Here is a 25,966-nt window from a genome sequence, read left to right as displayed (position 1 = left end):
CGTTTTTCTTTTGATTCTGGATTGATTGCTGTAAGGAAAGACAGATAGGGTATTGTTAGGATTATGATTGGGGTTTTTGGTGGGGGGTTAGAAGAGATGGGGTATTGTTAGGGCGTTGGTTTTTGGCCCTGAAACATACTGTCAAAAGCTGAAAAACATCAGAATAAAAGAAGGAAACCGAGTATTCCACGATACCTGTCGTCCCTCCTTTCCTAGGTAGTTCCTCAAGTGGCGTTAGCTATTACACAAAGCTCTGCTCCAGCCCTCCCTGTTTATCCTGATAATATTCCTAGAAACGTTCTGGCTCAGGCCCATATCCACTTTCGTCAGCCTCAACTGTGTTCCCATCTTCGCTGCTGCGCCGCCCCTCGCCATCTTGGATTCCGTCCCCGATGTTGCCTTTCTCATCCCCATCCCTGGTGGCCTGACAATGCTGAGATTCTGAGCTCTGGCCAGCCTTATTGTTCCCGTGCTCGTTGCCCTCGTGACCAGCATCGTCATCCGTGCCGTTATCGACGTCTTCGTGGTGACTGCTGCTCCCACCGGCGTTCTCACCGCTCTTCATTGCAGCGTTTGCCTCAGAATTGCCGTGTGTGTTCCCGTTGCCACCGCCTTCGCCTCTCAAACCCTGCCATTCTTCCAGTGCCGACGAACTTTCGACGCTATCGGGATGATCCGAGCCCAAGACCTTCTGACGGAGGCGAACACACTCCTGCATCAACTCTACAGCTGCCTCAAGGCGGCCCATGACCTTCCAAGTATATGCAAGGTTGTGAATGCTCACCAGTGTGTCGGGATGCTCTTCTCCTAGAACCCTCTTTGCAATTTCCAGTACTTACAGTTGTAGTAATTCGGCCTCCTTCCACTGGCCTTGTGACTGGTATGTTAATGCTAGGTTGTTCATACTAGCCAATGTATCGGGATGTTCTTCTCCTAGAACCCTCTTTGCAATTTCCAGTACTTGCAGCTGTAGTAATTCGGCCTCCTTCCACCGGCCTTGTGACTGGTATGTTAATGCTAGGTTGTGTATACTGGTTAATGTGATTGGGTGCTCTTCGCCCAAGTGGGCTTGATTGATCTCCCACACTTCTTTCTGGTACAATACCGCGCTCTGGTAATCTCCCCGTCCAGAAAAAAGCGCGCCCGCATAATGAAGAAGTCTTGCTCTCGCCAGCTTTCCTTGTCTTGAGGAGATGTCTTCTCCTAGTTTTAACACAGCAGTGGCGTGCGGGAGGTATGCGTTGCATATAGTCCAATTCTTGTACTCCCCCCACGGGAAACACACAGTCACGACCAAGAGTGCCCGCTCGGCGAATTTTTGCTTTATGCCGTTCTGAACCAGCCATTTTCGAGTGACCAAATGCACGAGTTGATGCATATCAAATTTCTGGTCTTTGTCTTCAGTGACAAATGAAAACGCTTTTAGTACCCCTAGTGCCTTGATGAGCTGAAGCTCTCCTGCACCGTGGTCTTTGGCGTACGTGAAAAGAAATTCGTAGGGAATGGTCTGGCGATCGAGGAAACTCATGATTGAAAGAAGCTCGCCTGCGAGGGTGTTCCGATTGTGAATTTGCTTAAAAGAGATAATCCAAGCCTCTGCTACTGCGCGAGGAGTTTCCGAGTCTCTCCCGACCGTTTCAAAGTCTTCACTAAGTAGATCGATAAGAGTCTGGTCGCTCTCGTCCAGGAGTTGGATGTATCGAGAGATCGTGATACTGTTCTCTTGGATGAACGAAGCCGCCTGAACCAGTGCCAATGGTAGATACTCAAGCCGAGCAGAAAGTCCTGCATAATCCCCAGGCATCGTGTCGATTTCTGCAAGCCGTGTTGAGAGCAACTGGGCTGTCTCGACTTCATCCATCTTTCCGATCCTAATAACGGACGAGGCCATTCCTTTTGTTAGCCTGGAGGCGACCTGCAGGTTTCTTGTGGTGATGAGGATAGTCCCGTGCGCACACTCTGGAAGGTAGCGTCCCAATCCATCATTTCTGTTGAAGAAAAGCTCCAGATCATCAGCATTATCGATTGCCATGATCCACTGACCACACTCCTGGCTTTCTAACCAGCTCTTTACCAATGGCAGCACCTTTGCTTTGGGATCTCCATGCCCGGGGATCCGGTATTTCTGTGCGATAGCAGTGTATGCTTCACGGAACCGCTCGTGGTTGCTTGCGTGGACCCAAAAGACTGATATGTTGGGGTAAGTACGCTGGATCCGATATGTGAACTCGATGGCAATTTGTGTTTTCCTGTCAGGTATTAGGTAATATTAACAGAATGAACGAATTGAACTTACCCGATGCCCCCAAGACCGCAGAGAGCAACTCGGGTCTGTGAGGTGGAGTTGCACGACAGTTGATGTAGCGTCGCTAAAATATCTGACCGACCAACGAAGTTATTGTTCCGTGGGTATGGAACAGAAACTAAATACGCATGAGACAACTTCCGAGATAGTATGTAGAGGTTGCAAGGTAATGAGACTATTACATACAGGTATCGTCCTGAGGAGAAGGAGAAGGAGTCCATTTCTTCAAGAATGCTTTCATACACGCGGCGGCGGTAGCAGCTGCGTATGGCTGCCATCCTTTCGCCTTGTGACTGTCCGCATAGTCACAGACAGCCTTGATCACAATACAAGGGAAGGTGTCCCAAACTCCTGCTCCTTCCATCTCGAACCCTATGATGTTCGCCTCCAATTTCAATTTCGATTCCGCCACAATCTTGTCGCGATATGGTGCTGATTTCACGACGTTGTCGCCTGAAGCCATGATACCCAGGTGAACCATAGGATGCGGAGTTTCATGGCCGAGCCTCTCGCGTGTCACTAATTCGTCGTCGCACCCACAGGTCTCGCACAACTCCTTTTCGCGGATATGGCTGTAGGTTGCCTTATAAAGCTTGTCCTTTGCTGCGCCTGGATATTGGGTAGACAGGCCCGACTGGGCGGGCAGGACCGACAGGACCGACATGATCTTGGCCATTTCCTCTTCAAGCATCTTCCTCTGCCGCGGGACCTTCAGTTGCGAGAGAAAAGAGCGTACTTCTAAACTGGGCCTGGCGAGAGTATCCAAAAGCCCGGCCTTGATTTCGAAGTGATCATCATACTGTCGTCCTAAATCGTACTGAATGATCCCATCACTGATAATAACATCGCCAAGTATAATCTCTGTGCTGACATCATGTGTAGAGCTAAAAGGGACGCCGCCACAGACCCCCACAACAAGTGCGAGCTTGATGTTGGGGAAACTGTGCCTGCAGTTGGATGCCACCAGCGCAGAGCCGACTTTCCCTATCCCCGGCATGTGTGCGAGAACAACATTGTGACGACCAATGGCACCGGTGGTATACGCATTGGGATCACCGGCAACTTTGTCGTAAGGTGGACCCTCGTCATCCCAGTAGACGTCGAAGACAGCGTCCACGGCAGTGGCCTCTGATGGGAGCGCGCAGATGATGGCAATGCTGAAGTCGCTCCGTTTGGCTGGACGTCGGGGTGGGACATACGTGCTGACTACATTGTTGGTTGTCGAAGACTGGATTACTAACTGACGGTCCTGCGATAGTCCAAGGGAAGTCCGCTGAGGTGTTTCTGCCACGGCACTGGCAACTGTCAGCAAACAGTCTATTTAGACATCAAACCAGCAAAAGTACGCACTCGTTGGCAACGGCAAGTTCTAGGATCTGGTTCCGGTCACTGTTAACCAGGACTTGGGGAACCCTAGCGGACGGCGGCGGTGGAATGGAGCGTTCTTCCTGTAATTCATCGGTTGCCATCCGCTTCCGGTGTGATCGCAAGACCGGGGGCATCATAAGTGTTCAAGCGCGTCCCTGTCGAAGATGTATGCTGTATTAATTAGATGTTCTGATGTGCTTTCAGAAAGTTGATAGAAGAAGGAAATGGACTTTCTTCCGCAGAGCCTTATCCAGCTGGCAGTCAGTCAGATCCTGGGCGCCTTGCCGCTTGGAATTGGTGTGGCTCATGCTCAGCCGCTCCGTCGTCCGCCTATATGTGAGAGGTCTAGAGATTTGATACAGTGCAAATCACCTGATGCGAACAACTTGGAAGCCCTCAAGTCTGCCTTGTGACTATGGCTGGGCTTGATTGATTCTGTTTGGAGACTTCGTCATCAGGTTTTAGTTGATTATACATACCATGTGGAATGTCTACAAAGCCCATAAATCATAGACCGAAAGACCAACAACCAACAAACCCCATCGTCCGAGCCGGAGACCGGACGGGCGCAGTAACCACAACATTGCCTGAGTCTAGACCCAAAGGGTCTCCGTGCCTGATGATAGGGGATGTGAGGTAGGAATATCTCGTGTTACATGTCGATAAATGCAGCTCAATCGGGCGATTGTCAAGGGTTTGATATGCAGCCTCGCCGTCGTTGATCCGAAAGTGAAGTGAAACCTATAAGGATGGTTGTGTCCGTGCCGCCGTCACGATGTTCAGACGAGCGTGGCTTTGCCCCCGTCCTCTCTCCAGTCGTTCATTTTAAGTCGTTCGTTCTCAATGTAAACGGTCACCTTCCCAAATATTCTTCCAAAATTTTAGAGTTTGCGCCAACTCGAATCTCAGACACCAAAAACCGCTGTGCGACCTCAACAGCCGCTGGACCAATTGCCCCGAGCGACCGAACCCGGAAACCGTTAACCACCGCTACACAAACTTACTCTCAAGCCTTTGTATTCAAACACTGCTGCGTCCTGCGAGAAACCGGGAGAAGAAACAACGATCACAGAAGCCCGAAAGAGAAGGAAATACTATGGATATGACGATATACACCGGTAGATTATAGCCGAGAGACCCTTTTTCTACCACTCTCCCGCTCCGCAGCCACCCAGGCGACCAAGATGTACGCCAAGGACCGCGAAGCTTCTCCGCATTTTAGCAGCGGCAGCGGCGGGTCCTGGTCTGGAAGAAGTGCAACGGTGGAGCTTCTTCTCCAACAACAACACCGAACCCGAACCTCGTCGCATGGAGGAGGAGGAGGATTAGGAATGGGTATAAAGCAGAGGCCCCTGGTCCGACCGAATCATAGATCATATTCTTACGGCCATTCGAGAGGAGGCTTTTTCAGGAACAGGTTATCGCTTTGGATATCAGGGCTCGCTGTGTTAGTGTTGGTGTGGATCTATCTGAGAGTCTATGGCCACGGTTACGGATATTCACTGAAGAATTCACATTCAGGCGCTGGGCTGGGGACATCGAGACCCGGGCAGCAAGGGACGAAGATTTCTTTGGGGGACTTGCCTGCTTTCATTTTACCGCCGGTGACGACGACAACACTGGTCAGAATGACGAAACCAACAGCATCACCAGGGAAAGCAACAGGGAAGGGCAGCGGTGTGAAGGCGACGGCTCCGGCAGTCGAATTGAAGCAGGGCATTTACATCGGGACGACAAACCTCAAAGCGCCAAGATTCAAGAAATCGGTGGAGGCATTCAGGGGCATCCCCTATGCTCAGACGACCGGAGGGCAAAACAGATTCAGGCCACCACAGCCACTAGAGCCATCGAAGGAAACATTTCAAGCTACGAGATACGGAGAGTTCTGTCCGATCAACGATGGGGTGGTCTATATAGGCCAGGGCGAGAATTGCCTAAACCTGAATGTCTACAGGCCTGCTGGACTGATCAAGGGGAAAGGTGGGAAGGGTCGAGACGGAAACGAGCTAAAGCTGCCAGTAGTGGTGTATATCCACGGAGGAGGGTTCAATGCTGGAAAGGGCATTGAGAGGAACATGGCCAGTTTCGTCGCCTGGGCGGAGCACGACATCGTTGCTGTGAACTTTAACTACAGGGTGGGCGCGCTGGGCTTTCTACCGAGCGATATTACTGCTAGGGAAGGGATTTTGAATCTCGGGCTGAGAGACCAGCAGGCGCTTTTGGAGTGGGTGCAAGACAACATCGGTGCCTTTGGTGGTGACAAGGACAATGTCACCATCATGGGACTCAGTGCCGGTGCCCATTCGGTATGTCCTCACTTACCATCTCTTCTGAGCATACGATACTAACATCATCAGATCGGCCACCACATCATGCACTACGCCAACTCCCCCAGACCACCCCCCTTCCACAAAGCCATCCTCGAATCCGGCGCCACCACAGCCCGCGCAGTCTTCTATCCCACCCACCCCCGCCACCTCATCCAATTCCGCGAGTTCCTCACCGCCATCAACGCAGCCCACATCCCCGAATCCGAAATTTTCCCCCACCTCCGCACCCTCCCCCTCAAAACCATCGTCGCCGGCTCCAAAGCCGTCTGGGACAAGTACGTCGACAGCGTCACTTGGCCCTTCCAACCCGTCATCGACGGCCCAAACCCCTACTCCAACTCCTCCCACGCGAACCACACCCTCCCAGACATCATCCCCGACCTCCCCATCTCCTCCTGGCAGAACAGCCACCACCTCAAAATCCCGATCATCACTGGGTACAACACAAATGAAGGCACAATCTTCATCCCCCCTGACGCCTCCACCAATTCTGAATTCCGCTCCTTTTTCAAGACTTTGATTCCGACGTTGAAGGATGCTGATTTGGATAAATTGGAAGAATTGTACCCCGACCCGGTGACGAACCCGACCTTCAGCCCGTATGTCTCTGTTCCTAATGGAAAGGGGGCTCAGTGGAATAGATTGGACACGGCATACTCCCACTACGCTTATATATGCCCCGTTCTGCAATCAGCGCATTTCATGTCCCTTTCTGGGATTTCCAACGTTTATGTATATCGGTATGCTGCTACTGGTGTCTTTGGAGCCGCTAACCACGGGGATGAAGCGCCTGTTGTGGCGCATGATATGGAGTTTTTGGGTTACGGGAATGAGAGGCCGGGGTTGGTCAGGACGGCGGATGAGATGATTTCTTTTTGGTCGGGGTTTGTGGCTAGTAAGGGGGGGGATGTTAACGCTGCGAGGGGGAGGAGGGTGCAATGGCCGAGGTTTGAGAGTCCGGTGAAGAGGGAGGGGTGGTGGAAGGATTTGGGGAAGGGGAGGGTGATGGTTTTTGGGGAGGGGAATAATGAGCGGGATAGGAGTGTGCCGCAACAGGAGAGGAAGCAAGGGTATCCGGTCAAGGTGGAGAGCTTGATGAAGCTGGAGAGGGAGGCTTGTGAGTTTTGGTGGGGGAGGGTTGGGTTGAGTGAGGGGTTGGGGAGGGGGGAGGAGGGTGGGAGGGCGAAGTTGTAGATGGGCTGGGTTGGGTGATGTGGAGGGGTGGATTGTTGGATTGTTGGGAAATGGTTTGGCGTTGGGAGTATGGGAATTGGATTTGGGTATTTGTGTGATTGGGGGTTGTCATGTTGATGATGGGATTAGTCTGGCGAGATGAAAGGGCTGATACAGGACCGATTACAACGAAAATATATTGTCTCTGACTGTTGGTCATCTCTGTTTTATCTGTTTACTAACTCACATGGCATATCGGGCGTGGTTCAGGATGAGTTTCTACACATCACATGCTAACGCACTTTGCAGTACCAGGATTTTAGAGAGTCGGTTTGGATAATTGAGTTATAGGAGGCGGCGGAACCCATTCCCTATCCTACCTACATTCAAGAAGCAAGCTGGCATCCATATGTCACAGAGTGGGTAACTGGGGAAGGAACATCACTGTATGGTTTTCCGTAATTGAATTTGTTTACAGAGATATCACTATTCGCAAGTATTACCAAGCCAGGAGTTCTCAACGACATATCCCCTCGGCGATTCCCCCCCCGGTCTATTTTCGTGACTCCCACTCCCTCGGGATGACTACCTACCTAGTCTTCCCCGGAGATATGTCAACAATCTGACTCTGACTCCTCCTGCACCCCGCAATAAAATAAACAGCGGCCCGGCTCTTCAATACGTTCCGTGAAACAATGAGACGCCTGTACATGTCCCCATTCGGTGACTTGCAGAGCGGTGGTGATCTGGAACTCCAGACGTTAGGTAAACAGAAGCCGAGGTTAAGCTATACTCGAAGGATGATACACTGCAGTCCTCCTGCGTCTGCTCCGGTAATAAACCGTTGTACCGGTCGATCCGTCGTAGATCGACAAATGTGAAATAGATGTTCTTGGGTCAGGGGGTATCTAGCCAGGTTGAGAATTACCCAGACCCAAATCCTCCGAGGTCAGTAGTGTGGTCACTCAAGTGGCCTCAGCAAATATTTGACATCATCATCAGCATATCAAGTCAAAACATAGTCATTTCCAACCACCCCATCGTAGGGCAGCAATATTATAGTTAATTTGATATTTTTCTTCCCCCAATCACCACCTTAAAATCTCATCCTTCCGTCGGTATAAAAACCCCTTTTCACAATCTCAATATGCTCAAAGATACAAGAAAAAGGGTATCAAAAGTGCTGTAACTCCCTTCTCTTTTAGGGCTGGCATTTCCTCTCCTTTCTCTCTTCCTCTTTCCCTCTCCTAAATTGTTCATCGACATCGTAATTCTTCATCATCTCTATCCCTCCCTTCCTCTAAATATGGTTTCCCCCCTTAAATCAGCTCTTACCTCGCGCCCTGCATGAATAAGCTGAGTTTATATGTGACTCGAATCTCTCGATATGTCCAGAATAAAAGTTTGCAATATAAATAGCAGTAAATGTTGACTGATTCCTTCTTTGCCAACCTGACTCAGGTTGGTATCGGGAGGATAGTGTTGATTTGTGGTTGGTGTGGGCAGCCGGGAGGGAACAGCAAGTCAACCGCGGTGTGCGAAAAGCACATTGCATTGACGCCAGACCTCTGGAACTTGTGTAATCTCATCTTTTCAATACAAGCTGAATGTTGCCCAGTTTCCATGATAAGTTTCGTATATCCAAAAGTCGTCCTAGGCCTTTTCTCCAGTGCTAGCCAGCAGCTTTTCCAGCTCCTTGTTCTCCTTCACCAACTGGTCAATCCACACGTGTGTCGCGATGAGGACGCCAGCCTTGCTAAGATTCTGGTTGATGACTGTCGGCACGATTTGGTTGAGCTTTGCAAAACCATCCTTGATAATGTTGCGGCGCTTCTGTTCGCTCTTGATGTGATTCTCCCGCTTCTGTGCCTCTGACAGGTTCTCTCGAGGCGGCTTGGCTGCTGTTGACTTTTTCCGTTTCCCGTTGGTTGGAAGAGTGGCGCCGTCTTCTACGGCAGAGGCGGCGATAGATGGCTTTCGCCTCTTGGCGGTTGGCGGCGACAAGGCGGACCTAAGTGGTGACGGAACAGATATCGGAGTCTCTTGGATAACAGAGCGTTCTTGCTCCTCGTCTTCGTCGTCCGAATCCGTCGACTTGTCGCTTCTTCTGCGCTTTTTCAGGGCGCTCGATGAGCCGTCGCTTTGTGGTGGATTTGGTGAAAGGTCGGACGTCTTCAGTTTTAGGGGTGATATTACCCCGTTCGTTGTGGTTTGTGGAGGGTGAGATGCTGCCCACGGCTCAGGACTGGGTGCTCGTGTGGGAGCATTGCTGTGGTTTCGTTGCAGGCAGCTCAAAGTTGCCAGCTGCTTCGCGGCGATGTGTTCTGTTGATTCTCTCTCGTGCCTCGGAACGAAATGTTGGGCGTTGCTGAAACCTGGATCGGATCCAAACAGGACCTCCACCGTTCGTGATGGTCTCGCTTGTTGAGAATGGGATGGCCCAGCATTTGAAGCGAAAATGTTGAAGCTGTTAGCATCTTGGTGCAAGGGCATTGGTATCCCGTGAGAGGGCATGAACTGCAAGTTGGTACGGGGGGACTGCTGCTCAGATGCCGGGAGCAGAGCTGTTGCGGCACTCAGGACATCGGCCGATGGCTGGCCCATCGGGGTGGGAGCAAAGTTGTTGCTGCCGTGGGATGCATAATGAGGACGGATTGGAAGGGCCGAGTTGTACTGTTGCATGGGCTCCTGATAAAGCATGTTGTCGGTGTTCACTCCAAAGTTCAACTCATGACCGACAAGCAGTTCGTCTGACCATTGCTCCGAGTGCAGACCTAAACCCTCACCCCATGATGTTCCAGGATTGTCGCTCTGGAATACTCCAAAGAATGATTGCAGATAATCAGTGCCATCTTCACCGAGAAGACTCTGGCCCGAGATTTCGAGGCCACCGGGATTGGCGAACAGGTCTGGATTGTCTAGTGTGGGATCTCCGTTCGGATTGTTCATGTCGTCTGAAAACAGGCTATTAGTATTCTATGATCCAACTCTTTTGGCTCCTTGAACACCTACAGCCGAATAGAAGACCGCCGGGGGGGTGCGTCGGTCCCATCGTGTGCGGGCGCCGGGCCAGGAGCATATCCGCCAGCTGTCAGGCAAAAAGGACTGTGTGCGTCAAGACCTCGAAGCTTGTGTATTGTGCACTGCTGTCTCGGTGCAAGCTGCCATCAACCGTTGTGAAGTGGCGTTGAGCTGTGGAAGTGATGATGGATAGCTAGCTGTTGGGAGCTTGGAACGTAAACGAGACACGTCGCTCGCGTATAGCCGTGGCAAAGGGGCAATCGTCACGTCGTAGGCAGTATAGCAATACCACTGTAGCAGTGTTGAGCTAGAAATGTGGGCGGATGACACCGATGGCGGCCGTGATAGTAGAATGCTTGTGGTGATGGTGGTGGTTCGAGTGGGGAGCCAAAAGAAAGAGGCACATGCAAAAAATAAGAGGGCCAGCTGGGTTCTTCAGGACGTGCAAACAGGGAGACGGAGAGCTGCAGGGAAGTATTTCTCCAGTTTCACAGAAGACTTCTCTGGCGCTAGCGTTGTGCGGGGGAAAGAACCGGGGGGCCTCTGTTCCCGTCGACAGGCTGGGGTCCTGACGGGGATGACTGGACAGGGGGGTGATCAGGGGAGAGGTCGAGGTTGAAGTCGAGGTCGAGGTCGAGGTCGAGGTCGAGGTCGAGGTCAAGCGGAGAAGTAAGTGGTAAAAGACGGGCAACCAAGCAATAACTTTTGTTGAAAGGAAAGAAAACGAACGATGATAAAGTCAGAACTTCCAGGCAATCAACTACAAGGCTGACAAGAAGACTTTCAATACAGGAAACGGAAGACGGGAAAAGGAAACCTGACGAGGTGCTTATGTGTGATGGATTTGATTTGGGGTTACCTAGTAGCTCAGCCTTTTACCAAGTACCTGGAAGTAGTTGGAAAGTGATGCTGCCACCAACCAAGAATGTGTGTGTGATGGGTGTCGTGGGATGAGGAGATAGTGCAGGAGTTCAATCTTGAAAAAGGAGCCTCGGGAATCCCAAGACAGGCGGAGTGCTGCATCGCTTGCTTGATTCATGGCGCTAAGCCCCTTCCGGAGTGAGGCCGCTGCGGGGCTCCCTTTTCCGGCAAGGTCTCCTCTGCTATGTGAATCGTGCATGACTTGCATTCGCAATTAAACAGCATATGCTTTAAACAGAGAATCACATGTCTTTTTTCTTAACGCTCACCACCAGAGTCTTGCTTGGCTGGATGGCAGCAACGTTTTCTCAGATTTTCTGATCAACAAGAACAAGATGCTCCATCAGACCAGTCACCAGTTACCAGAGGTCACCCGGACTGGAGTCGCATTCCCAACGGCCAAATTCACCTCTTGGGTGGGTAGCATGGTGTCCGAGCTGAGCAAATGCATTGCCCGTCCTCATCTCGCCCTGCTGGTAGCTCCGGGATCTGTGCCTGATTATCATCGAGTTCAGACATCGGTACGGAGTAGTGTAGATCTCGATGGTTTCCAGAAGTGTTCTCCTCCGCATCTTGGCAGCCTTTGCAACCGGGCCTTTACCGGTTCGCTGACCGCACATTCAACCCTTGTACCTTATTCTGCAAACCATCCTCAAGAACTGGGATAGAGATTACCTCGTACACATCCTTCAGAGTGTACAGTACTTTGTTGATATCTCTGCCATCCTTATTTCCAGAGATTCAGACGCAACGTCCGAGAAGCATCGCTCTAGCTCGTCTGGGCGCTCAATCCTGTCATCAAGGCCACCCCCCCAAAACGGTCACAGGGCCGAGATCACGCTGCAGGTCAGCGTCATGCCTTCACAGCGAGATCTACCCACAGGGATCAGGGCGATGCTCGAATCCCGAACCAAATCATATTTTTGACAGACCCTTCCGAGCAGTCTCGTCCGTTGTCAGCGTTTTGCGTCCCGCTCTGTTCCGCCATGTCCGTCCGCGGGGTCGTGTGGTGACCGGTATTCGTAGGGTTCGGCCAACCGACCGAGGCTCACGGGAACACGCTTGACCTCAGGGCGGGTTGCCAGCGTTACATCAACGCTCAAACACCTTCTTCATGTGCCAAAAAAAAAATAGCTTTCTGTATTACCACATCTTGCCATTGAATATCACTTTTTTGGAGGGGGGGGTTATTCAGCTCGAGTTTCTTATGTTCTTTGAGCCCTTCATTTGGTTGAAACTGCCGCCGCTGTGGTTGTAAGACCGAGTCCGGCCATATTCGGTGTCAGCGTGTCACTGTACCGTGTCGGATATCTCATCTTCCAAAGTCACCAAACACCGGCCGTCTGGATGGCACCACCAGCAAAATCCTCTCTGCCGGCTTCGCCCGCTGCAGCTCCGTCTCCGTCACTTATTTCTGCGGCATCACCATCCTCAGCGGCGCAACTGATCCAATCCATACCCCCATGGAAGCATAGGAGAGGATGGGATGCCGGCATTCCCCCTATTCTCCGGCCGCTGGTGCGGGCTTACCTCTTGGGCTATGCAAGTACGGTAGCACCGAGACTGGCCTCGCTGCTAATTCAGCACCTGACGCGCCTGTTCAAGAAACACTACGACACACCAAAACAAGAGGCATCATCAACATCAACAAAACAGCAGTCAACCGGCACATTCCTTGCGTCGCTCATACGCACACTCAAGGGGGGTTTTGATTGGCACAGGTTCCCCACATTCTGTGCGCTGCTGGCAGGCGGAAGCACGTTGCTTGAGGTGTGTAACATATATGCAACCTGCACTCACCTCGAATTGTGACCACACCTTTTTCTCCAAGACATGCATAGACATTTCGGAGATGTTACCTTGCCTCGACCTAACTAGCCTCTCATACAACCACCAGCGTAGCTAATGATCCGGTGTCAACACATTAGGTGCCATTGAAAGCGGCATTTGACCGTCTCGCCAAGAACCTACCTGACATTGCCAAAAGAAGGCAAGTTCACTTTTGTCACTATCCGTTGCTCGTCATAGCTAGTACTCCCACTTACACATCACACACAGGCTAGCAAGGTTTATCGCCTCCTTCACCTCAGCCTACCTCTCCCTCGCCATCCTCCAATCCAAACCCACCTCCTCCTTCACCACCACCACCACCAACCTGGACGGCACCACAACCCAAACCCCCCTCGCCGGCCGCACCCTCGACCTCACCCTCTTCGCCCTCACCCGCGCCATCGACGTGGTAATCGGCACAGCATGGAACCTCCACCGCCAGCGCCGCCAGGCATCCAATAAATGGACCCGCCTCGAATCTCTCATCTCCAACGTCACCGACCCAGCCATCTTTGCCCTTTCTTCCGGAATGGTAATGTGGTCCTGGTTCTACTACCCCTCCTCCCTCCCCCGCGCCTACAACAAATGGATCGACTCCGCCGCCGCGGTAGACAGCCGCCTGATCCAAGCCCTGAAGTATTGCCACGACGGCACCCTCCGCTACGGCGAGGAGACGGGGCAAGCGGAGTTGCTCGGGTCGATGTGTAAAGACTACAACCTGCCAGAAGTGTGGGGTGATCCGGCCAGGTCGATCCCTTTTCCATGTGAGATTGTTCACATGGGCTGTGGACCGAGCTGTGAATACCATGCCCTCTCCCGCTTTGTCAGGTCGTTCAAGTGGGCTATGACGACTTACTTGCCGCTGTCACTGCTTCTCGCCTTGAGGAACCCAAGCAAAAAGGCGTTTAGACGGGCGGTTCTGTCAGCTGCTAGGACGTCGACCTTTTTGGGGACGTTTATCACACTTTTTTATTATGGGGTGTGCTTAGCCCGGACGAGGATCGGGCCGCATATTATTGGGAAGGGAATTAAGGAAAGGAATATGATTGATGGGGGGATTTGTGTGGGCACGGGGTGTGTGCTTTGCGGGTGGAGCATTTTGATTGAGAAGGTGGGGAGGAGGAAGGATGGAGGGTTGTTTGTTGCTCCGAGGGCGATGGCTACGTTGCTGCCGAGGAAGTACGAAAAGACAAAGGAGTGGATGGAGCGGGTGGTGTTTGCGGGGAGCACGGGGGTTGTTTTTACTTGTGTGCTGGAGGATCGGGGGAGGGTGAGGGGGGTGCTGGGAGGGTTGTTGGCTGGGGTGTTGAATCATTGAGGTGTATAAATTAGGGGAGGGGGGGAGGCACAAAAAAGTAATGTGTATGATTACTGTCTGGTAAGGGCGAGGCGTGGCGTGACATAAGATAGACGATACCTAAGTGTGTACGACAGGATACCTATGTTCAAGACTGGTCATAGCAATATATTACTCTTGCCGAGTAAAGGGAGCTGTGGGCTGGGCATCCACACCCACACCATCATGGTGCCATGGTTGTTCAAGGGTAGAGGTATGGCATGGTTGAACTGAACCCTAGTTCTTGAACCATTCCACAGTCGTAAGAGCGGAGCAAATATATCCCAAGATACGCCACCCCTTACCCAGCGGCGCAATGCCCTTACCCTGACAATTCTATTCTCATCCTCGCCTCACCGACCTCACCGCTTGCCCGTAAAAATTGGCAGAGCCATAGTATATACCCCTACAATGTAGATCTACTCTGTTTTTACCTTTACCCACCCTGCGGCTCAACCCAACCCTCATCCAGCTCATGCCACCGCCCATGAGCCTCCACCGCAAAAACCGGAATGACACAGCCACAAAGCCGACACCTCACGCCATCCTGCTCATCTTCCTCCTCGACCCATTCCACCTCGGTGTCGTCACTGGTATCTTCAGCCTTTTCCTCCCCATCTGGGGGTTCATCAGCAAAAGCAACGCCCCTAATCTCCTCCACCTCCCTCTGCCTCTGAAATGCAGCCATGATATCCCCTCCCCGGCTGCTTTCCTTCGCCCTATCCATGTTGGTGACACAGACGTTGAGCAGCCCGATGCAGAGTTTACTCTTGTCCGGATTCAAACTGTGAAACAACGGCATCAACGTCCCCTCAACCAACCTCTCCGCAATACTTTCTGGCTCAATGTTGAGATCAAAAACGAACCTAGGCAACGCAACCGATTTGGATACCCGACCGTGGTTATACTCAAACTTATCCCACTCCGACGGCGAATGATACGGCCGGGTTGTCAACCTGAGCGTCTTTGGCTGTGCCAGCCACCTCCCCTTTCCCACACTAGTTGGTGCTGGTGATATAGGTGGAGTGACCGCATCAAAATCATCCAACAAATCAACATGCATCCGCCGCAGCAGAGAGGTAGTAATCTGAACCAAACCCGCCCTGACCTGCGACAACTGCGTCAAACCGCGATAGGTATCCTCAATGCCTATCTGCCTCGGAACATCCCTCGCCGGCTTGACCTCTGAACCGTCAATCCCGTGGAGCAAAAGCCAGACTTTCCGGCCTATACCCTTCTCCCCACCACCACCGCTACCGGCCAACAGCCGTTCAAGAGCGAAAGGGGAGACGGCCGGGTTGGTTCGGGCGTTGTGAACGGTCAGGCCGTCGTCGTCGTCGTCGGTTTTGAGTAAGCTTTTCATGGCGGTGATGGTTTTGCCGCCAATGCCGGGGATTTTCCGAAGAGGTAATGGGTCGAGGAATGGGACGGGACTGTGGGAGGAGAGGAGGGTGGTCTGGTTGCGTGGCTTGTTTCTATCGCCAGCTAGCTTGGCGAGGAGCTTGTTGGTGGAGATGCCACAAGCAGAAGTATACCCCAGACCTTCCATCTGCTGGCGGAGGTAAAAGGCAAGGTGGCTGCCGAGGAGGAGCCTCAGCCTCAAGCTATCCGTGCCCTCATTTTCGCGGTCAGAAACAAAATCTGGAGGCCAGACACACCCCTTCACCTCCCGGGCATCAAACGCAAACCCCCTTTCCGGATCCTCCCTCGACAGACAAAACCACGACTCCTCCAAGCAGTGATGATTCACCAACCCCAGGTTGTAAGCCACGACATCAGTCACATCCAAGAAAACCTCATCCAACCCCAACCTCTCCACCCTCCCGTTCCAAGAATAGGACTTTAGCAGGGAGTAAATCTGCTTGGAGACATCCCTGAAGGGTGACAGGTCCTCCCCGTCTGCCAGGACAAGGTCGGGACACAGCCTCTTGGCCTCCTGGATCCCCATCAGCTTCTTCACCCCGTGCTTTCTCGCGACGTAGTTGCACGTGGCAAGGATGGACTTTTGCTTGATGCCGAGGGGTACAGACTTGAGGTGGGGGTTGGCGTTTTCGATGCACTGTGTTTTTTGCACACTGTGTTAATAGGCTGGTTCAAGAGTAAGCAAAGGGGACGGATCGGAATGAAATGTGAGCAAGGTTAAATGTCTATTATTATGTATGACGACGCGGTAGGATATTGAATAATAAGAGGATTTCAGAAATTTACATGCCTGTGCGTAGAAGCAATCTAGATCCTGGATAGGGTGCGGGTGAAGGTGTTAGCTGAGGTTCCGAAAAAAGTAACCATTTTGATATAGAGGTAAGGTTAGACATCTACCAAAACGGGAAGGACGAGAAAAGACAGCACTGCTGGGGACGGAGAATGAAATGGCCACTTACAAAATGCAGGATGACCCGGTCATCTCCTTTTCGGCGTGGCGCCTTCCTCTTGGAGTCCGGGTTGTCCATGTCCATGTCCATGATGTGTGTGTTGTTTCTTTCTGTTTCGTTTTGTTTACATTTTCGTCATCCTCGAGGATAATCAGTCGAGGGGTTTATCGTCTTGGTAGTGTCAATATTCCCTAAACCGACATGCTGGCACAGGATGGCTAGCGTAGTGTAGCTCAGCTTCTGGGGTCGTTCTATTTTAATCCCCCGCGCTTTCCCTCTTCAGTACTGGGCTTGCCCTGCTGTCCACCGCAACACGTCCGTGCACACCTGGAATCTGGAGAACAGGCGGACACCGCTCAGACGGAAGGTGGGGAATCGGCTCCACAAAAAGCGCAAGAGCTTAAAGCTTCTTTTAAAGGATCTGAAGGAAAAAGAATGAATCCTGGACAAAAGGGAACGGAATGTTTGCTATCCGACCGACTTTTAGAAACATTCTTTTTTTTTTTTTTTTTTTTTTTTTTGCAGAAACCGAATCCAACAGGGCGTCCCGTTCGCCTCAGTTGACAAGGGCCCGGCTCGGAAGATCAAATCGAGTGCGTTGGAGGGGGGAAAGGGTTTATTTTGGGCATAGCACGTGGACGGCGTCAAACTTGGTTCTTTCTCGTCTAGATCTGTGTGACACAACTGGCTGACAGATTTCATTGTACGGTACCTCCATGCTTACGTACTTTACTCCGGTACACACCACTTTACGCAGTCGGTCTGGAGAAGGGCAGCCAGCCCAGCCCAGCCCAGCACGAGATCCGATGGCCCGCCCGGTCATAATGCGGGAGATCCTGGTGATTATTTGGGGGATAGATGGACGGAGGACAGCCCAAGCCTCGCTTCGGAAAGGATTGGTACTAATTTCAATAGGCAAACATCTTTGGGGCTGTGATGACGGGGAAACCATTCTAGAAGAGTAGTGTACGAAGCGGTGGGATCCTGAAGGAATGGCTAACTAACAACCAGAATTAGGACTCACCATATCCCCAGGGGGACGCTTCTAAAAAGAGAGGAGAAAAAGAAAAAGAGAGACAGAGAGTGAGAATCATGGTTCTTGAATAGACGCGATGTGACTTGGCCTGCATGCGCTTTGCATGCGGTGTCAGCCGCTCTGATTGGGTCGTTGGGCGCTTGCGCCTGCAATATGCATCTGGTGTGCCAACCACTAGCAGCCCAGGTTGAGGGACACACACGGCCAGAGAAGAGGAGTTGATCGCGTCTATACCTGTGCCCTAATGCCGCATGCGCATTAGTCCCGAACACCCCCGGTCTGGCGCTTCCCCCCTCGCTAACCCCCCCCCCCTCTCTCTCTCTCTCTCGCACTCGATGACTGTTTAGTGTACTCTATACTATATAGCCGCCCATCTCCCGTCCGCGACTGAGATCCCGGATCTCTGGCTCACACACACAACTACCGTGTGCGCTTTGATATCAGATCTGCCGTCCCTTTCCCAGCTGGCTTGGAATTCGGGATTGTCTAGAGGAAGGAAAGATGGCGACATCACCACAGAGCCCACCAAAGAGACCACGCCTCTCTCTTCAAATCACAGCCATCGCCAATGGCCCAAGTGTACGGACATCGAGGAGGGTGGCGGCGGCGGTAGACATGAAATCGCCCACGGCCTTCAACACACTGTCAAACGTCTACGCTACCGCTGTCGACCGCTCAACGCCGATTCAAGAAAACCCGCCAACGGCTCTGCTGAGCGGTAGGCCAATACTGCGGCTCCAAACCCAAACTCAAGATGCCGCGCCAGCAACAGCAACGGCAGCAACCGCCAAAGCCAGGCACACCCCCTATTTAGGTCCATATCTCGACACACCTCTCACTGCGCAACCACTATCCCCCGCCATCGCCATCAACCGCGAGGTCCAATTCCCCAGCGCCATGACCGCCACCCCCCCATTATCCGCCCAAGCCCAGGACGCAAACGCTCGTGTATTTACCTTTGACAGCACTAATAAGCCCGGTCTCCCATCACGGCATCAAAATCAGTCTCAACAAGAGAGCACCGCTCCAGCTCCATCATTGCCATCACAATCCCTCAAAAGAAGAACCAACACCTTGCCAGCCAACATGACCCCCAAGCTCCCCTACACCCACCCCCGGTCTCTACGGTCCATCCTCCGCAACTCCCCCTTGCCACCATTGACCACCAACTTGTCCCCCTCCACAGGGCAGAACATTTCCCCCAGGCGGACCTCCCTCCGCCTCCAAGAAAGAGCCGCCAGGCGCGTGGCGTATAACTCACCCCTGGAACAAACGATAACAACCCACAAATACACCCGATCACATATTGATCTCCTAGTAGCCGACGACGACACCACCCCCGTAAGCCCCTCCGTCACCTCTGACGAAGGCGACCTTGACAGTAACTCCACAGTCTTGGACCAAACCATGGCTTACTCCAACCTGACCCGCGACGGGGGGCAAACACCGGGTCCGTTTGAGGAAATGCGACGTCGCATGGCCGACATGAGGGCCAGCACACCCACTACTTCCTCCTCGTCAGCTTTGTCGCCTACTTCCACGGGCGGCATCAGGAAAAAGGGCGGAAAAAGGAGGGAGAAGAAGAGGAGGTGGGTCTGGACGATTGGACAGGACGAAGACGGGGAGGAGAGTCTCCCTTCTTCATCAACCACTCCAGCAACAGCGGTACCAACGCTGGCGATCCCAACAACAGGGAAAAAGCACCCCCTGGCTGCCTCGACTACCGTCCCTGTGATTGCGGTCCCTGCTCCAAGATCAAGGGAGAGACAATCAAAATCAACAGTCGGCACGAACGGAAAGGGGGTGGCGGTTGCTCCTCCTGCTATCACACAACAACAACAACAACAACAACAACAACAACAAGAGCAACAACAGACCCGAGAGGAGAGGGAGCCAACCCCCATCCCTTCTTCATTGCTGCCCATCCCACATTCAAGCCCGGGTTCTTGGTCCAACTCATCAGGGTACTCGGGGTATTCCTCCGACGCGGATATTTCCATGCCTAACCAGCAGCAACAACAACCCTACCTCTCCATCCAAACAACTGCCCATCATCAACTATCCTCCGCAATGGCGATCGAGCCCCCCACTCCCAGCGTGGAATCCATCGCCTCGTCCACCCAAGACAGCGTGTTTGAGCATACAATCGGGTATTCTTCGAGTTTGAGAGGATCGTTCAGCTCGGCTGGGGGCGGGAATGGACAGGATGTGGAGATGAGCGATAGCAGTTCTTTTACTTCTGTGGAGGAGCAGGAGGAAAACAACCATTATACCTACCAAGGGAAGGGGAGGGTCATGGTGGGGGAGGAGGATGTGGAGATGGAGGAGGGGACCCCGACTATGACTGCTAGGCCGGTGGGTGCGCCGTGGAGGGTGGCTGATGGGGGGTTGATTGCTAGGTGAGAGGTTGATTTTTTTTTTTGGGGGTTTCTGGCATCATGATTGGGAAGAGATGGATTGGTTTGGGAAGGGCTGGGAATATGTATATGATGGACATGAACATGATGGATATGATGGGAATTGGATACCAAATAATCATGTGTTACAAAATCTCCCGAGAGGAGAGGAAATCTAAAATGAAATACAAACTTGCATCAATACCACACGCTGTTCTCTCTCGATTTCAGTTATCTTGAAAACACACGTCGAGATGATCCTCAAAACCCCTCCCCCTCAGTATATCGTGATCTCGGTTGACACCCCCTCCGATCAGATCCCACCACCCTTCCCCCCTCCCAAAAGATCGGTAACACAGATCCCCGTCCCATCTTTTTCCATGCCCCACAACTTCCCAAGCTGCGTGTTCTGTACCATGAGCCTTTGCTCCCACTTACATACACACACGTTAAAAGTGGGGCCCCATGACATCACCCAACCCGAACCAACCACAACCACAGACGTCATACATCTCCACCCCCCCCCCCAAACCCATCCATTCATCTCCTTTCCCTCCATGATCCACCAACCAGGATACCTACCTCTCATCCTTGCCTGTTCACTGATTGTCTTGTTTCAAAGCTCTTTCCGGTGGTGTAGGGCTGTCACATATTTCTCGTGCTACGTAATAAGAGCAGGAGGAGCTTCCCCCTTCCCGCAGCTTTGTTGTCATCTGAAACTCTCGTACTCGCCTGAAAAACTTGAACTGGTGTGGCCGGGAAGGAGAGCTGCCTATGATATAATGGTCCCTGTCTCTCTCGCTCTCGTTGAGGCTGAACGCCCATATACATTACATAGCAATTTAATACCTACCTACCTACCTGTCCTCCTTACCTACCTTTCCACTTCCCCTCCCACCCACCCTTCAACGTTTCATGCAGTAGGTTACTCCCACCTACAGCTGCTGCCGTTGCCTTTCTCCAAGGGTACAACCTGCACCCTCTCTAGGATCACTAGTTGTCGTCAAGTTCAATGATAGACGATTCATTCATGAATAACCAGCAACAATGAGCAACTACCAAGCCCACCAATACCCGGTAACGGGCCAGCACTACTCCGGCACCAACCGCATCCCAAACATCAAGCAGTTCGCCGAAAGCCTCGACCGAGACAAGAAGAACCGAGACAAAAAGGTCGAAGAGCGCGAGCACCGCCTCCGCCACAGACCCGTTCAGCCCCAAGCCAACGGCGGCGACGTTCAAGATCACGTACCCACCCACAGCGCCGGCAAAAACAGGCGTACCGTGACCGACCCCGTAACGGGAAACGAAGTCGAAGTAGTAGACATCACCTCCGACCATGTCAAGAACGCTGCCGAGCCTAAGGTTAGTTCCCCTTTTTCATCATGGTGGTACACAGATGGAGGCCGTGCTGACACACAAAATCCGCTAGTTAACCGTCCCCAACGCGAATCTGAACAAACCAACAACCTTGGCCACATCACCGGACCAGTCCGGCGAGGAATACCGAAAAGCCCAAGATGAAACCGCCCCCCCGGACCCCGTCCACAAGGGCGCCACCTCGGACGTGCCCATCCACGGCGAGGCGACCAATGTGCTCTTCCACCCGACCCCGAGCATCAGCTTCGAGGGCATGTTTGAGAGCATCGAAGCCCGCGCCAATGTCCTCTGCGCCGCCGTCTTCTTCGGCATCGTGCTCATTGGCAAAATGTTTGGTGGCTCGCTTTGGGGTCTGATCCCGTTGGCGGCCGTCATCAGCTCGGGCATTTTCCTTTGGGCCAAGGACCTCATCAAGCAAGGGCGTGCCAACGAGTGGGCGGCGGAGAAGAAGAGGGGAGAGACCGCCGTTGTGAACCTCATTCCGGAGAGTGTTGAGTGGTTGAATACCGCCATGGGGTTGATCTGGGGCCTGGTGAATCCCGAGATGTTCGCCGCGGTGGCTGATACTCTGGAAGATGTCATGCAGGCCTCCGTTCCCGGTGTTATTGAAAACGTCAAGGTCAACGACATCTCCCAGGGCAGCAACCCGTTACGCATCCTTAGTCTGCGAGCACTTCCCGACTCGCACGTAGAGGACCTCAAGGAGGATATCCGGAAGCAAGATGAAAAGACCAAGGATCCTCAAGAGATGGCGGCCGATGAGCAAGGAGGTGACTTTTACAACCTCGAAGCGACTGTTGCATACCACTCTTTGCCATCTAGTGGTGATGTGTCGAGCAAAGCGGCCAAGAACATGGGAATGCAGCTGATCTTTTACCTCGGTATCAAGGGCCTCTTTGGTGTTCCCTTCCCCATCTGGGTCGAACTGAACAGACTGGTCGCCACCGTTCGTTTGAGAATCGCGCTGGCTCCTAACCCGCCCTTCATCAAGACCCTAAGTTTTACTTTGATGGGCTTGCCCAAGGTTGAGGCGAGCTGTGTTCCCCTGATCGAAAAGGGGGCCAACATCCTCAACCTGCCCCTCATCTCCAACTTTGTCAACTGGGCCATCGCCACTGCGGCCAATATGTACGTCGCTCCCAAGTCAATGACACTGGACATTGGCAAGATGCTTCAGGGTGATGCCATCAAAAAGGAGACAAATGCCCTGGGAGTCTTGTATATCAAGATTCACAAGGCCATCGGATTGTCAAAGCAGGACAGGCGGGGTTCCGAGGGTGGGGGGTCGGATCCGTACATCTGTGTCTCCTTCTCCAAGTTTGGGAAGCCCCAGTATTGCACTAGGGTCATCCAGGATGATCTGAACCCCATTTTCAACGAGTCCTGCGCTCTCCTGGTCACCCCTGACATCATCAAGGCGGACGAGCAGCTTAGCCTGGAGCTCTGGGATTCAGACAGGAGTTCGGCTGATGATGTCGTCGGCAAGGTGGAACTCTCGATCCAGGAGCTCATTCAACACCCGGGCAGGATGTTCTCGCAAGTCTCCAAGCTTAGGGGTGTCAAGGCGGAGAGCAGCATGCCTGGTGAGCTGTACTGGGAAGTCGGTTACTTTGACAAGACCAAGTTCAGGTCTGCGCTCCGAACGGACGGCAAGGACCCCAGATTGCCCAAGGCTCTGCAGGACCACAAGGATCTGCAGGACGACAAGGGCGCTCTGGAGACTGCGGAGGAAGATGCGGTTGTCCACACCCCTCCTGACCCGCTCTGGCCTTCTGGTATCTTGTCTATCGTTGTTCACCAAATTGTGAGTCTGGAGCTCGAAGATGTCAAGGGCTCGAACGGCAAGAGAAAGGGCAGGGAGTATGAACCCGCCCGGGATGCCGGAGAGATCAAGGAAGAGGAAGGAAAGAAACTGCCGAGCTCATACTGCACCATCTTGCTCAACGACGAGCTGGTGTACAAGACCCGCACCAAGGTGGTGTCATCCAAGCCTATCTTCGAAGCTGGTACCGAGCGCTTTGTGAGAGATTGGAGGTCTGCCATCGTCACTGTCACTGTCCGCGACTCCAGAAACCGGCAACACGACCCAATCATCGGTGTCGTTCCTCTCAAGCTTTCAGATGTGCTGCAGACCAGCAGCCAGAGCACACGGTGGTACCCTCTTGATGGTGGCATTGGGTTCGGCAGAATCAGAATCAGCCTGCTGTTCAGGAGTGTTGAGCTCAGACTTCCACGCAACGAGCTTAGTTTCGGGGAGATAGGCACCTTTGAGTTCTTGTCTGACAGAATCTCCACTGTGAACTACAACCCTGGAGAGAACACCAAGCTGAAGCTAAGAACTGGCGGCAGTTCTGCTTCCATCAAGGGCTCGTTCTGCCATGGCACCCAGGAAGGAAACGGCATCGAATGGGATATTTCCGGTGAAGGCAAAGCCCAGAAGGTTAGATTGCCGGTTCGGTTCAGATACCGCAGCCCGGTGTTTTTTGAATTTCACCCAAGCGGCAAGCGGAGAAAGACGGATACGTTTGCTGCCTTTTGGCTTTGTGACGTGCCAGACTCGGAGGAGAAGAATTTCAACATCCCCATTTGGAGGTGCAACAACGGCCTGAGGCTCTCGCAAAACTACATTACCGAGGAGAACTGCTCCTCTCTACCGTGCCTCAAAGTGGAGGAGATTGGCAGACTGAGATTCAGGGGCCGGTTCAAGCCGGGGACGGACCAGGACCACCTTCGCTTCGTGAGCGATAACAACTCTCGGGAAACTATTGAAACCTGGGAGGCTTGCTACGCCGAGGGAGTGAGGGGCGAGCATGTCGCTGCCGAAGTGCCTCCGCTGGTGCAGAGGCTCCACGACGAAAGCTTGTTACGGGAGCGAGATGTCTTGCGCAATGCATCTCAGGAAGAGAAGAGGAAGTGGTTGGCCAAGGACGGGACTGACTGGAGCGGTGCCTTTGGGGATGATCCGGCGGCGCTGTTGGCTGCTCGACGGAGCAGGCAGAAATCTGAGGACCTGAGTACAACTGACTACGAGAGCAGTCATTCGACAGACGATGAGGATGTTGACTTGGGTATCAACGATGCCACGCACGAGGATGGCGTGGAGCGAAGCAGCGGCGAGAGCTCGGAGAATTACACGTTCAGGACTGATAGCCGTGAGACGGGTGACAGTCGAGCGTCGATGGACAGCAAGAATACGGCCGGATCCTCGAGCAGCAAGAATCCCATTAAGCAGTACAAGGACTACAAGGAGCGCAAGCGGGATCTGCACCGTCAGCATCGGGGTCTGATGCAATGTAAGTCATTTGCACCATTGGATAGATAGGTACCTTATGTTTTCAGTTACTGACATGTCGGATAGGGAAGCCCATGCGTAACGTCCAGTTCGCCAAGAACGAGGCACTTTTTGCTGCCAGGAGGGTGACAAAGATGGGAAGCTTGAGTGGAAGGAAGCCTGATGTCGAGACTGAGGTCTAGGCAAGGAGATAATGGAGTGCTACATGTCCTGGTGAAGCTGATGTGACGAGTCCATGCTTGATGATTGGAGTTGGGAAAAGAGTTTTTTTTCTTTCTCTTGTGTGTTTAGGGCTGGTAATCAGCGGAAAATCCAATGACCTATACCGAACGCTTTTTCCATTGCGTGATGATTGTGGGAAGATGAGGAAGCTGCTATCTCTTCTGTTGTCAGTGGCCACCCAGATAGTTCCTGCCTTACCTGTAAGCGAGAAATCCAACTGTCTTTCCCCGATTGGATTTGAAACCGATGTTTGCGCCTTGCCACTAGGAAATCTCTTCTCTCACATTGCCATGAAAAAAAGTTGGGCCTACCTACTACACCAAGGTAGTAGCATCTCCATCTTCCTACATGGCCAACTCATTCTGTTGACATCAAAATTGACCGCTCGGAAACCAAAGGTAACCTTGGACCCAATCGGGCACGAATCTTCCCGCAACGGCAATGGAGATTGTGTGATACTGACACAAGCTGGAAACGAGCTCCAAGCTACATGCTGGTTCGGACCGCAGCTCGGGGGTGGTTGGTGTACGGCGTGGTGCCGGAGCCGGGATCGGTTGGTTGGGCGATGGGACAAGGATTCCGCGCTTAAAATATCCAACGGTGGATGGCCTCGGTTTCGATCTGATATCAGTTTGTTTGTTTGTTGTTCAGCCTATCTCGTCTTGCCATCAACAATTTCGTGAGGAAGCGGAGGCGGGAGGGGATGGCAAGCTGTTATCCATCCCGCAGCTTCACGGAATCCAGCGCCGATAAGATGCCATTCTGTTGATGCCCAGCCCATTGAGAACGGGTGGATCTCGAGATCTCGCCAAGCAGCGCCATGCGGCAGAGGCTCTGGCGGTCTCGACCATTGTCAACCAACCCCCTGGCAGTGGGAGGCACAGTGGGCGGGTGCCGCAATTATCTTTGACGTCACAGGCACAGATGGCCTTGGCACTTGGGCTCCTACCAACACATGCTTCCACCCCCACCACTGCCACACTG

The 25,966-nt window shown here is 52.7% G+C and overlaps 7 protein-coding genes across 7 annotated transcripts; 4 read left to right on the top strand and 3 right to left on the bottom strand.

Moving 5' to 3' along the window:
• Positions 1–289: 289 nt before the first annotated feature.
• On the bottom strand, positions 290–4,522 carry QC761_308170 (uncharacterized protein; the record flags this gene model as incomplete). The annotated part of the gene is made up of 5 exons (XM_062877962.1): positions 3,656–4,522; positions 2,492–3,600; positions 2,297–2,423; positions 840–2,249; positions 290–815 (listed from the first exon to the last, which is right to left on the bottom strand). The coding sequence occupies exons 1-5, from the start codon at positions 3,808–3,810 to the stop codon at positions 290–292; spliced, it is 3,327 nt and encodes a 1,108-aa protein (XP_062733782.1). The 5' UTR covers positions 3,811–4,522.
• Positions 4,155–7,398, top strand: QC761_308160 (uncharacterized protein). The gene is made up of 2 exons (XM_062877961.1): positions 4,155–5,979; positions 6,031–7,398. Exons 1-2 carry the CDS (start codon positions 4,858–4,860, stop codon positions 7,195–7,197), a joined length of 2,289 nt encoding a protein of 762 aa, XP_062733781.1. The 5' UTR covers positions 4,155–4,857; the 3' UTR covers positions 7,198–7,398.
• A 752-nt stretch (positions 7,399–8,150) lies between these two features.
• QC761_308150 (uncharacterized protein) lies at positions 8,151–11,291 on the bottom strand. The gene is made up of 2 exons (XM_062877960.1): positions 10,189–11,291; positions 8,151–10,130 (listed from the first exon to the last, which is right to left on the bottom strand). Exons 1-2 carry the CDS (start codon positions 10,253–10,255, stop codon positions 8,830–8,832), a joined length of 1,368 nt encoding a protein of 455 aa, XP_062733780.1. The 5' UTR covers positions 10,256–11,291; the 3' UTR covers positions 8,151–8,829.
• A 1,174-nt stretch (positions 11,292–12,465) lies between these two features.
• On the top strand, positions 12,466–14,266 carry QC761_308140 (uncharacterized protein; the record flags this gene model as incomplete). The annotated part of the gene is made up of 3 exons (XM_062877959.1): positions 12,466–12,888; positions 13,047–13,108; positions 13,177–14,266. The coding sequence occupies 3 exons, from the start codon at positions 12,466–12,468 to the stop codon at positions 14,264–14,266; spliced, it is 1,575 nt and encodes a 524-aa protein (XP_062733779.1).
• A 454-nt stretch (positions 14,267–14,720) lies between these two features.
• On the bottom strand, positions 14,721–17,213 carry QC761_308130 (uncharacterized protein; the record flags this gene model as incomplete). Its single annotated transcript, XM_062877958.1, has 3 exons — positions 16,666–17,213; positions 16,497–16,520; positions 14,721–16,343 (listed from the first exon to the last, which is right to left on the bottom strand). The coding sequence occupies exons 1-3, from the start codon at positions 16,744–16,746 to the stop codon at positions 14,721–14,723; spliced, it is 1,728 nt and encodes a 575-aa protein (XP_062733778.1). The 5' UTR covers positions 16,747–17,213.
• A 980-nt stretch (positions 17,214–18,193) lies between these two features.
• On the top strand, positions 18,194–20,095 carry QC761_308120 (uncharacterized protein; the record flags this gene model as incomplete). Its single annotated transcript, XM_062877957.1, has 1 exon — positions 18,194–20,095. The coding sequence occupies one exon, from the start codon at positions 18,194–18,196 to the stop codon at positions 20,093–20,095; it is 1,902 nt and encodes a 633-aa protein (XP_062733777.1).
• A 519-nt stretch (positions 20,096–20,614) lies between these two features.
• Positions 20,615–25,589, top strand: QC761_308110 (uncharacterized protein). The gene is made up of 3 exons (XM_062877956.1): positions 20,615–21,453; positions 21,521–24,761; positions 24,827–25,589. The coding sequence occupies exons 1-3, from the start codon at positions 21,136–21,138 to the stop codon at positions 24,940–24,942; spliced, it is 3,675 nt and encodes a 1,224-aa protein (XP_062733776.1). The 5' UTR covers positions 20,615–21,135; the 3' UTR covers positions 24,943–25,589.
• The last annotated feature ends 377 nt before the right edge of the window (positions 25,590–25,966 follow it).

This window comes from Podospora bellae-mahoneyi, chromosome 3 (assembly GCF_035222275.1).
Source record: "Podospora bellae-mahoneyi strain CBS 112042 chromosome 3, whole genome shotgun sequence".
Lineage (NCBI taxonomy): Eukaryota > Fungi > Ascomycota > Sordariomycetes > Sordariales > Podosporaceae > Podospora > Podospora bellae-mahoneyi.
This window is presented reverse-complemented; position numbering and strand designations above follow the sequence as displayed.